We start from the raw sequence: 11,960 nt of genomic DNA on the forward strand, positions 1-11,960 counted from the left end.
GATTATAATTCAGAGAACAAAATCTAGGAATAGCACAAAAACCACTGGTTGTCTGTGTGGTTAACAAATGCCATACGAACAAGGAAAAAGAAAGTTGCCTTGCAGCACCACAGCTAGCACACAAGATTTTCCTCACATGAGTGAAGGTTGCTGGAAATGGCACCATTAAATTCAGAAAGCATAAAATGGATGTGCGTGTGTGTGTGTGGCGATCAGTAAAAAATTGGCAACCAGCTGCGTTTACATGGATCCATCTAAATCAACTTGCAGCTTCATACAGGTAGGTTACACTTTTTAAATTTAAGCCATGAGAGAGGATTCGCCTCATCCTCACACGACCAAGAAAGTGGAGTAGCATGAAAACAAGCAAGCAAACAACTTCACAATTAGAGCTTCATTCAAATCTAAGCATCTAGCTCTGGAAAATTTGCCAAATAATCATCGTATAAAGGAGAACTGGAAGAAAACCATCCAAGACCATCAACGTTTGATCAAACTTAGAGGCATTATACCAGTATAATTTGGATTTGAAATGACAAGAGCCTACCACAATACTAAAGGTGCTGTGTTAGATAAGTGTCTCGTTTCCATGAGTTTATCCAGTACATAAGAGGCAAAAGAAAGAAAATCTAAGCAATTCACATTTGCATCAGAATACATCTATAAGATTTGGGCACCAAGAGCTTGAAAAATCATATGTACTGAGCATGAGAATGTACAACTTCAACGTGGAATATATGTCATGGCTCTGATGATGGCCTCGCTAGATATTGTTGCCACTCTTCAGGCATTCCCTTTCTCATCCTCAGCATCCTTATTGCTGCACTTGTTAAGGGTATGGCAAGTATGTCATAATCTTTAGGGGCCTGCAAGATAAAGGGTAGAAATTCTTCATAAAATATTTCTTCTGTTCAGCTGATGAAACTTCATGTTTGGGTCAGTTTTACATGGATGATCATTGCCAAAAGTCATCTGGTTTTCGTTCAAAACGAGAAAAAGGTAACACTGCTAACTACTTGTAGCCACAACATGCAATATCACAGTTTTCCATGGACCTATACTTGAGTTACAACCATTCATTCTTGTAATAATATCAGAACTAAATAATACCTTAGGGACCTTACTCAGCTTCATGTTTGCTTCCTCTGGAGTTTTTTGACCCTTCTTTGAGTTGCATTTGGCACAAGCAGCAACCTGTTACAAGAGGCCGAAACTGTGAAGAATTTCAAAATGCCAAAAGTAAAACTACATCAAGTTTTCAGTCTTCCTTTTCGTCTCTTGATTCCTTCCATGTCCTCCATACATTGTATGGCCATCTAGCTTATATGTGTTTCCATTATAATTAACCAGAAAGGGAAAAGAAAAACAAAAGTTTGAAAGTTAATTAACTCTTCCAACATAACATCAACACTAGCAGTCATAAGATACTGGATGTATACAGAAAGATTTGACGATTAGTTGGAAGATCAATAACAGCAATGAATCCTTACAAAGTAATCCCAATAAGTTTGAAAGAATAAATCAAAAGGAAAGGGAAAGTAAGGACAAGCAAAGTTACCAAACAGATATTAGATTGTATTCTCTTGTCGGCATGTTGTGGTGTCAAGAAACTCTTTCCTTTCTTTGATTTCTGTTTCTCCTTTCAAATAATCTTTATTTGCATAAAAAAATAAAATAAAAAAGACTTTCCTAGACTTGCAACTAGTATCTTACCAGATTTTCCCATTTCCATTCACCTCCTCGTGCAGTTGGCAGAACATGGTCAATGGTCAAGTTCTCGCGAGAAGAACAATACCTATTCACAAAGGGAGTTCTTAATTAAACACTAAGAAACACTTAATTATGATCATGCATGCCATTAGTATATTTCTTCCTGTACATAATAACTTCATTCAGGATGGAAGGAAACAACAAGAAACTGTGGAAACAAAACAAAAACATCTGAAAGAAGTGCTTCCATCTTCCAAATGACATGGATCACAAACACATGCAAATCAATCAAAATACCAAGCACCTTTTATTTTTTTCCTCCTTTTCATTTTAAGTGAAGAAGAAGTAATGATGACTTTTGTGTCCACCTAACAGCACAGATAGAATCTTCATCAAGAGGAACTTATCAATCAATATCCACATTAAAAAAAAAAAAACCCAAAACGATCTGATAGCCATGAAAAGGGAAAGAAAGATAAAGAAGCTCCATTTTTAGAACTCAGGTTGTAAAACTTGAGCTTTTTTTCCTTCACTTGCTAAATCAATGGATTTTGCAAATTGGGAGCGATAATACTAACAAATTAGAAGTCCTCGGGTATATTTTGATGTTGAATAACCTGGTTAAAGAAAATGACATTCTGGTCTCCAAGGGACCCACAGCTCCACAATTATAATGCCATAGTGATTCTTGATTCTATACACACAAGTATACAACAATCACTACATAAACAGTCATTTATATGATTCTTCTCTGCACGGAGAATCTCATCCTAAAGTTTGAAAAGTATAGGCTGCATAAAATTCAGCATTGAAAAAGTAATCCTTCATGAAACTTGCACTCATTTTAATGTCAATATGGCATATTTCTCTGTCTCGCCAATTGCATGCCAGTACCCAGAACCTTTTAGTATAGTAGCTCACTGGCTGGGATTATTCTGCAACTTCTAAAGTTTGCTGGGTTTTCTAAATGCATCATAAGCACACAAGCATGGACCACATCGAGGGAACAAAGCAAACCAATTTATTAGCAGGTTTCCACATCCCCTGTAGATTAAGAGAGAACAAAGGCATTTGTCCTCGGCACGTGGGTCATATGCATGGGTGTATAATGCAATCGCTAGCTTGTGTGTGTGTGATAGTAATGCACAAAGCTTTGAAATTAAGAGGCGTTTCGTAGTTTCACTGACTTTCAAAGATGACTTTATCTTCAAATTTAGCCACAAAAAGGGTATCTAGAGAGAGATTCATTAGGCTAAGATATATCTTCATGAAAGAAAGAACCATCTTTCTAACTTAAAAATGAATAGGACTTTCAGTTAAACTTTAAAGAAACTTGAGAAGCATGGATATTAATTCCATTCCAGCAGGAAGCCCACATAAAATTGAATCTTGAAATACTGGAAAAGAAGTTGTTGAATCAGAGGGGAGAGCATCTGCATTACTGTCAACTCCCAACAAAAAGATTTTGGGTTTCTTCTTTCATATGCAACCACGTTTTCCCTACTGTTGATACAGTGATTGTTTCCTTCCTACTACATGAGCGAAGAACCTAAGATGACTACGTTTCAAATAATTGAAAAAAACATATCCCAACGTGCGTCCTTACAGAGACCAAATCATCATCTAACTAAGCAATAACATATGCAAATGCCATCTCACACAACACTTCAGTGTCTGTGTCTGTGAAGCAACAGATTAAACTTGAACTAATATGTCGCAGGCTACTTACTGACAAGTAAAGTTGTCCCTATAAAGTATATTCTTGCGACTAAGGTTGCTTTTGATTCTTCTTCTCTTAACGACCTGTAGTAGATGTGGAACCTGAAAGCAGAAGTTTACAGTAAGTTTGAGTGGAACAGGAAGCAAGTGAAGAAGTAAGAACATTTTAGCAATGAAAAGGTTGGACTTTGAGAGAAGATGACAAAAAAAAATAATGATGAGAGAACAAAAATATATCCAGGAACTGCAAAGGGATGGATGGGAAAAGAAAAATTAGATCATATGCGGCCCTCGAATTCTTACCCTTAATACAGCTGGTATGTAAAAGGATCCGCTTGGGGAATTTACAGCCTGATCATAATATTCTAGTACATCAGCCTGGAAACAGAATGGTAAAGAAATCAAGGACCAAATGTAAAGCATAACTTGTATGCAGTTGTGAGAGCATGTGTGCATGAGTTGGGGCTGGGAGGTGGTGGTGGGGGTAGGGGTGGGCGTTTTTAAGCTAAGAAAATAAAATGTGGTGTCAATATGTTTACAGAATAGCAGGAATGAGGGAATAAGTGGTATTGTTTCAGAAACAAGTTAGTCATAGCTATCATATCATGTACCAGCATGCTTCCCACCAATGCTACATGATCATTCTTTGATAAGCTAAAAACTTAATTCGCATTGTCATGTTTACTAGTTTTCCTTGTGGTTGATACAAAATTTGTGTGGGAAACTAACTGCGTAAGCTGAAACCATGAACTACAAACTGTATATGACTGCTGTTCAGAAATCTAAGTGTATTAGGAAGCCAGATTGGTCCGACCTTCTCCATGAATTCCAAACATATAGCACGCCTCCAGCACACAACATTGACTGGCCTGGTGCAGGACAAGAACAATCAGATCCATGTACAAACATCTATCCAAATATTTCTAAATTGGTAGAACAATGAAAAAGGAAAAAGAATAGAAAGTGGCGATTCAGTCAAGCATTTCCAGAAAAAAGAACTTGTAGCTTCGATCTTCTGTCCTGTTCTACTGATGTTGAAATGAAGTGCAGAAAGGAAGTGGGATACAGAAGTTAAATGGAAACTCACAATCAACAAAGATAAATGAGGTCAATTGGACTCTAAGACATCAGCAGAAGGTTATTAACCATGTGCCAGAGAGGTTTTAAGAAACGTGAATCGGACACAACATTAACCCAAAGCTATTCTTTCTGCAAACACCAATCTTCCGTTATTTGAAACCATCATTCTAAGAGGAACATGAACTACACTTCTGACTACAAGTCCACAAGCATTGCTACCCATTCTCAGTCCATCTTTGGCAAATCTAGAGCACAAGCAGAGCTTTGATGCAAAATATTCATAGCAAATCACATTTAAGTGATCGGCATATGTTCCAGTACAGTAGAATGCTAAGCAGTATGCACCAAACCTCACATTCGCTATTTCATCATAAAATCAGCTAGTGCAACTTGTCAAATGACATTCGCTTAAAACAATGACCTTTCGATCCATGAATTGTTATTCTATGTTTTGGGTTCAATTCATGATCAAACAGTAGGGGAAAAAGAATAAAACAATTCTTAGATAACTGTCTAAAATGATTTAAACCAACACTTCAAGAAACCTACTCACTAGTTCAAAATAGCGAGCATCTCACGCATCATGCAGTGAAGCAGTCCACTTGTACACTAAAGACCAAACACACAGCATGACATTAAATAAAGAATCCAATCAATATTATCAAAGAAAGCAAAAAAAAAAAACAAAACAAATATCAATATTTATATAAAGAACCTAGTCAAACAAACAATAAATAAATCGATACCAACAAGTAAAAGAAGTAAAAGAATTATGTGGATTGAGAGACATGAGGTACCTGTAAGAGATATCCAAGACAAGGCCTCTAAAGCAAGCTAATTCATCCCTCTCATAATCTTCTTCACTATCATCATTAACCTCGCTAACACTTTGACTTGCCTCAGTGTAAAAATGCTTGGGTTTCTTGCTCAATGAAGAAGCAGCATATAACCTTGTACCACTAGTACCGAGAAACCTGATTTTTCTCTTCTGACTCTGAAATGATCTCAACCCACCAACAAAATCATTCCCAAGAAGTTTCCAGCTAGCCCCATCATTGTTAAACGGGAACTTCAAGCGACCATGTGCTGTAAATTGAGCCATCAACTACTTTACACTACAAGAAACAAAAAGATTGGCAGAGGGGAAGAACACTGCTTTCTTGTTTGTGCTTTATAGATGTTAACGTGAGAAATGAGAAGGTGTTGCTACAAGTCTTGATTGTGTAGGCGTTTTGAAGGTTTTGGTTTCTTGGAAGTAACAGAAAAGAAAAATCTTCTCGGAAAAAAAAATGTCTGCTTACAGAAAAAACCGTTGCCACATGTTAATACACATGTGCCTTTCGTTCTCTTCTCTATTCCTCGAATATCTTCTTTGAATGTGGTTGAATTTACAAATCTGCCATTCTTTTGCTCCTTGATTTTGTTGCTGCTTCTATTGGTGTGGTGGAAGGGCTTGTCTCCTTCCATTGCATCTGGGTTCATTGCTGGTTTTATTGGTGGAAGGGGCTTGTCTCCTTCCATTGCATCTGGATTCGAGTCCTGGTTTGTACGTCTGTCATCCCCGCGGTGCCTTACATGCCTACTAACAGTGCAAGAGAGTTTCACTTCAAATTTTGGACTTTTATTTGTCGACGAGAAAATGAATATTCAGTGGACCATAGGGATTAATCGTGGTGCGCGTAAGCTGACCCGGACATTCCACGTAAATAAAAAAAAAAATTGGACTTTTATTTGTCGACGAGAAAATGATTTCTTGATTTGTATATGATGGCTCTGAAAAACTTTAATTCTTCAATATATATATATATATATTGCCCTGGTTGCGGGACTCTACCCACGCGGCCAAGCTGCATGGCCACGGGAGCTGTGCCCACACTGGCCCCAGACACTCTGCTCTCTCTCTGTTATTATTATTATTTTTTTCCTTCCTTGGTAAACCAAGCATCATAGCTTCTCCAGTTGAGGCAACCTACATCAAAAAATGCAGAACACCCCCCTCGCAAACAACAACGTTCCTTCCCCATATGGAGTTCACACTAACCAAACAAATTAGCACTCCCTTCTTTATTTTATTCCTCTTCTGTACATTTACTGATTTAAGATCCAAGAGTCTCATTGAAAGACCTGCTTTTTAAAGTCCACATGCCAGCAAAGGACGCAGCCAAGGGAAATGTCATATCTGTACTGGCAACTCTCTCTTTTCAACTTCGCTATGTTATCTAACCGACAAAATAATAGAACGACAATATTAATCACCCGCTAAAAAGTTGACGAAAATGTTGCCACTTGAGAGCGTGCTCATCAAAGAAACATACGACTTATCAAACCACAAACATCCATGATAAATTCTGAACAAATAGCCATTGCACAGGTTGTCCGGTTGTGATCAACATCTTATCAGAGATAGATCTCTCATTGCTCATTACTGTACAAAGTAAGTTTCGAATGCACACTTAGCTAGTAGGTAGACGCAGCTAAACAAGCATGAACAATAAGGGTTAGAAACACGGTTCGAGTCAAAATTGGAACTAAGTTTTTAACATTAAAATTATCCGAGTGTAATCCGCATTGGCTAACAAACAAAAAACATGTTATTCAGTCCCCCGCCCTTACCTTGCAACTACGCACCTCACTAATTACACATTACAAAAGCACTTTCCACCAGGACACACCCCACTTTTGGTGGGTAAGAGACCAAACACATTAGAATACAGCGACAGACCCGGAGCCATGAAGGCTGTGTCACAGCTTCACTTATGCACACTTGGACCCACATCATCCATGACTATCCACAATAACACCAAAGCCCCATTTCAAATATGTATCTGCGAACCAATAGAAAAGGCATACAGATTAAGCATGATAAGAGTTAAATGATAAGGTATAAAGCAGGGCACAGAGATTAAGAGGCATACCATTGCTGGACTTTCCTGAACTCTGTAAGGACAGGGTATATATTTTCAAAGGCTGTGTATGTCTCATCTCTCACCTAAAATGTCAAACAAACAGAAGTATCAGCAACCAAACTCCATCAGTATGCAGATCACAGATGATGAACAAGAGATCTTTGGATTTACCTTGGCTCCAGTGATCACAATTTTTCCAGAGACAAAAATAAGGAGCACGATCTTAGGTTGTTTCATGCGATATATTAGACCCGGAAAGAGTTCAGGTTCATACTGCATAAATAGATCACAACTAAGGCTTATACTGCATAAATACAACACAAGGCCTACACAAAGCACATCCTTTAGACTTCATACTTGCACAAGAACAGCACAAGAGTTCTAAAATTCACACTAATCGATTACAAGACAGGCACAAGAGTAAGGCTCTGTTTGGCAGCAACAGCTGCTGAAAGTGATATTAGTAAAACACAGTTTCCGCTGTATACTTTCGACTCCCTTAAGCAGTAAGACCCATAAATCCAAAGCTATTTAAAGCAGCACTCTTCCCGCTAGGCCAAATGGAGCCTATGTTCAACAGAATATGGCTTTTACTTACACTTGAGAAAGCACCATGGGAGTATGCAAGCCCTTCAAGTCTAATGGGAAACTTGACATCACAGGAGCCAACAATATTCTGAATCTTGAAGTCCTGGCAGTTGCAATGAGGAAATTCAAGCAAGAGAGGAACTTCAAAAGACAGCTCAAAACTAACCAGAAGAAACTTATTTGTGTGTGCATAAGAGAGAGAGAGAGAGTAATGACACCTTAAATTTGGCAGCAAAGCCAAGCTTTTGGATGATTCGAGCATACTGGGAAAAAAATAGATTAAATTTTGAATGAGAATCTTGTCAAAATAAAAGCATTTCAAGAAAAACATGCAAGTCCTGTTATACTCACACATATCTCCATTCTTCACTTCAGTCTATGGTTTCACTCTTCTATGAGAAACAACAGAATGCATTTATTTGTAGGAGAATACTACTGAATAATGTTTTCCACATGATGACTATGAAAGGTCCACAAAAATCTTCCTACCTATGGGTATTTGTGTGTCACGAGAAATTTATAAATGAATATCTAGTTGTGATATATTGTTTACCAAACGGAAGATAGAGAAAACTAGATTTAGTTTTAGGAAGAAATTGTTAAGAGACCATCCTGAAATAAAAATATTGTAAAATAAGAATTAAAAGTTTCTGTTTGGAAGGAAGTGGTACAAATTAACACTGGAGTCAACTTTCCTTCTTTGTGAAAAGATACAGAAAACATACAAATTTTCCTCAACAAAGAGGGCAATACCTTTCTTGCAGCCAGTTTAGATTGCTGTTCGCTCTTGGCACCTGTGCACACCTGATACAGCAGGAAAACAAACTCTTTCAGACAAAGGACTACAGGAGATCACCAAAATATACAGAAATAGAATTATCACCACACAATGATTTTGGCTATGATACTGAAAACCCACAATCTTCAATAAAAGCAAAACTCAGACACCTTCCAGAGTTAAAACAGAATAATACAATATTCAACACCTCAACTCAACTGAACATCATTCACAAACTGGATAAATTGTTGGAATGCACCCTTTTCATCATTCAGTTTCAATATGGGCTAAACTTTTTATATGCCACTGTAATGCTAGATCAGTATTTAATTATTTATCACTTCAATCAGCAGCAGTTTGTCGAACCACCTAAATCCCTCCTCACTCCCAAAACTTTATTCCAATCACCTTTCCACATCAATGCAACTAAGGGTACATGCTTTGTAAGGCCAGGCCAGGCCAGGCCATCCCAAATAAACATCCCTTAATTTATCATCAATACACTTAAATCTATCCTTAAATATTATACAGTTCTTTCCTGCAATTCTACGCATGACTTTTTTCAATCACATAACACTCAAGTCACAATGTTCCATTTCAAGCAACATTCATTCAAACCATTGGTAATATAACAAATCCATGTAGCATACATTGAAAGCAACAGCCAAAATACAGCCATCAGTAAGCATAACTTTCAGAAGCAGATAACTCACCATCTTGCCAGAGGCAAAAATCAATGCTGTAGTTTTTGGTTCCCTAATCCGCATGATGACGGCAGCAAAACGCTGGGTGAACATGCATAAAAGGTGAGGGACCACATAGACCAAAAGCAACAGAGTTTGTATCTGGAAGTTATCACAGGCATACCTTGGGATTATATTCTGCATTACGAGCTTGCAGGGCAATTTGCTTGAGTTCCAGCTTGCAATCCAAGTTCACTGTTGAAACAATGTTCCTAAAAGTACAGGGTTGAAACCATAACCATAAAATGCCAAAATTTAACATAGATCACTCAATATTGATGAATCATTTTTGGAGGAAAAGAAAGAATATGGTGAGCCAAAAACAAAATAAAGCATGGGAAAAGACAGTGGAATGTCAAATCTAAATATTGTCAAACAAAGCCACTTCTTGACATTTATCTTCGTATTGGGAAAGTCAAAACTGAATTCATATGTGAGAAACACAACAATTTTATACAATCTCTCCAATGTATAATAACTCAACACCTCTATTTGAGCTCCATACCTCCTGATACCAGGTTAAAATTTAAAGTTAGAACACATAACCAAGAGCACATATTTGTTATAGATGATTTTAGCTGTGAGGTAATGCATCAAATTAACAACAGGACCTCTCTCCGACTAACAAACGAGGCATAGTACAAGAAGACATGGTTTTTAAACATTTTAGCTGCCACATGTACGCAAGGTGCAAAAGATCCTCAACTTCCTGGAAACTTGCCTCTAGCTTAACAGAAGTAAAAGTAGTTCAAGTAGCTACAAAGCAGCTGCGGAAAATTAATTGACAAATACAGAAAACTATGTTTCTATTTTATATAGTTATTTTCTCTCATTGTAACAGGCAGATTATAACAAGTCAATAACAAACCATATAACTTTATCCTCTAGAGGTAAGCCACAGAATCAGGAACTGTGGCATAGCAAAGAAGGCTCTATGATTGTAGTAGGCGAGTAATGTCATTTCAAGCTTGATTTAAGTCACCTTGTATGCGAGTTTCTTATAAAGTCTGTAATAATTTAATTTCTTTCTTATGCCTCCAGTATGAGACAAACATAAACTTGTTCGACTCTACCTGTAAAACTCCTTTTGCATTGTCAAAAGCTAGTCAGGGAACAACTTCACATTGCAAGCAAAGATCATCACATGCAAATCTGTTTTATAAAGCTTCAACTTTTAATCGAGAACAACTTCATTCCATATAGAAAACAACAATTTTCCATATGATTACTCATCATAAATATAAGCAATAAATAACAAGCATGTTGCTTAAGTTTATTATTCAATAAAGGTTCATTTACATCTGCACATTGGCAAAGAAACCCCACTTCTTCTCTTCCGCTTCTCATTCACAATATTTAACAAACATCAAACGAAGGTTCTTTTCCTTCGACAATTACATACGTCAAAAAACCCAGCTCCGCCACTGAAGCCTTCCCCAGTGTTAAGCCCCAAGCACTGATCAACTTACATTAAAAAAAAAAAAACACTTCACAGCCTTCAAAAAGCTATTACAAACAACATATTCGCACTCACTACTTTCTTCTCCTTCCAATTTATAAACATCACCACAACCACACAAGCCTTATTTTAGGAAAATTAAACAAACACAACTGCAATCAACCCAAAAAACGCAAAGCTTCCACAAATTCTTCACATCACCTAGATCAAAACACACATGTAGGCATACCCAAAATACAAACATAAAGCAAACAGCTTTGATTTATGGAAAGAAAAAGGCAAAGGGACTTACTGGAGGGTGGGAACAATGCCAGACGGATGCTTGGAGAGATCCACTGGCTGGCTACCTTCCAAGCCTCCTTGCTCTGCCATTTCTTCCTTTTGTGTTCCACACTACCCCAATAATCCCTCAACAAAAACACAATATCAATTTATTTATTTATTTTTTCCTCTTTTCACACCTAAAAACCGGGTTTTTTTATCTAGGTTTGTCCTTTGACGACTAAAAAATAAACTTCTATATCTGGGTTTTTGTTTCAACAGCTAAAAACTGAATCTTCTTATCTGGGTTTTCGATTTCACAGCCAAAAAAGATGAATCCAACCTCGTTAATTAATAAAAAACACAGATCTAACCAAAAAGATTCAATTTTGAACTGTTTAGTCCCAACCCAGTAACCAAAACCCTGAATCAAGCGAAAAATAAGGTAAATCTAGGGTTTGTTCATAGATTAAAGAGCCAAAAGTTAGAGCTTTAAAAGGAAAAAAAAAATTAGAAAGAAAATAAAGAGAGAGGGAAGAATTTGAAAAAAGGTTCTTTTATAGGTTTTGATCTAAAAGAGAGAAAGATATAAATGAGAGAGATTTGAGGGCTGCGTTGTTTTGGGTTTGGATTTTGGTCTGGTATGGTCTTATCCTCTAATTATGAGAGAGAGAAGGGGGGGCAGGCAGGTGATGGAGCTGGTGGATGGTGAGGGG

General features: G+C 37.2%; 2 protein-coding genes across 3 annotated transcripts; both read right to left on the reverse strand.

Annotated features, from left to right (window-relative positions):
• Positions 1–426: 426 nt before the first annotated feature.
• On the reverse strand, positions 427–6,124 carry LOC105132505 (uncharacterized). The gene is made up of 8 exons (XM_011036054.1): positions 6,097–6,124; positions 5,307–5,935; positions 4,244–4,298; positions 3,733–3,807; positions 3,440–3,531; positions 1,714–1,795; positions 1,111–1,194; positions 427–866 (listed from the first exon to the last, which is right to left on the reverse strand). The coding sequence occupies exons 2-8, from the start codon at positions 5,609–5,611 to the stop codon at positions 741–743; spliced, it is 819 nt and encodes a 272-aa protein (XP_011034356.1). The 5' UTR covers positions 5,612–5,935; positions 6,097–6,124; the 3' UTR covers positions 427–740.
• Positions 6,125–7,019: 895 nt separating this feature from the next.
• On the reverse strand, positions 7,020–11,960 carry LOC105132506 (TATA-box-binding protein 2). 2 transcript variants are annotated; one of them, XM_011036055.1, is made up of 9 exons: positions 11,276–11,959; positions 9,649–9,736; positions 9,495–9,566; positions 8,757–8,807; positions 8,222–8,266; positions 8,014–8,106; positions 7,587–7,688; positions 7,425–7,498; positions 7,020–7,334 (listed from the first exon to the last, which is right to left on the reverse strand). In XM_011036055.1, coding segments are annotated over exons 1-9 (606 nt in total). In that variant the 5' UTR covers positions 11,356–11,959; the 3' UTR covers positions 7,020–7,333. The 2 variants fall into 2 exon arrangements, with proteins under 2 accessions (XP_011034357.1, XP_011034359.1); XM_011036057.1 differs by lacking the exon at positions 8,014–8,106 and having other exon boundaries at positions 11,276–11,960.

This window comes from Populus euphratica, unplaced genomic scaffold (genome assembly GCF_000495115.2).
Source record: "Populus euphratica unplaced genomic scaffold, PopEup_1.0 scaffold27.1, whole genome shotgun sequence".
NCBI lineage: Eukaryota > Viridiplantae > Streptophyta > Magnoliopsida > Malpighiales > Salicaceae > Populus > Populus euphratica.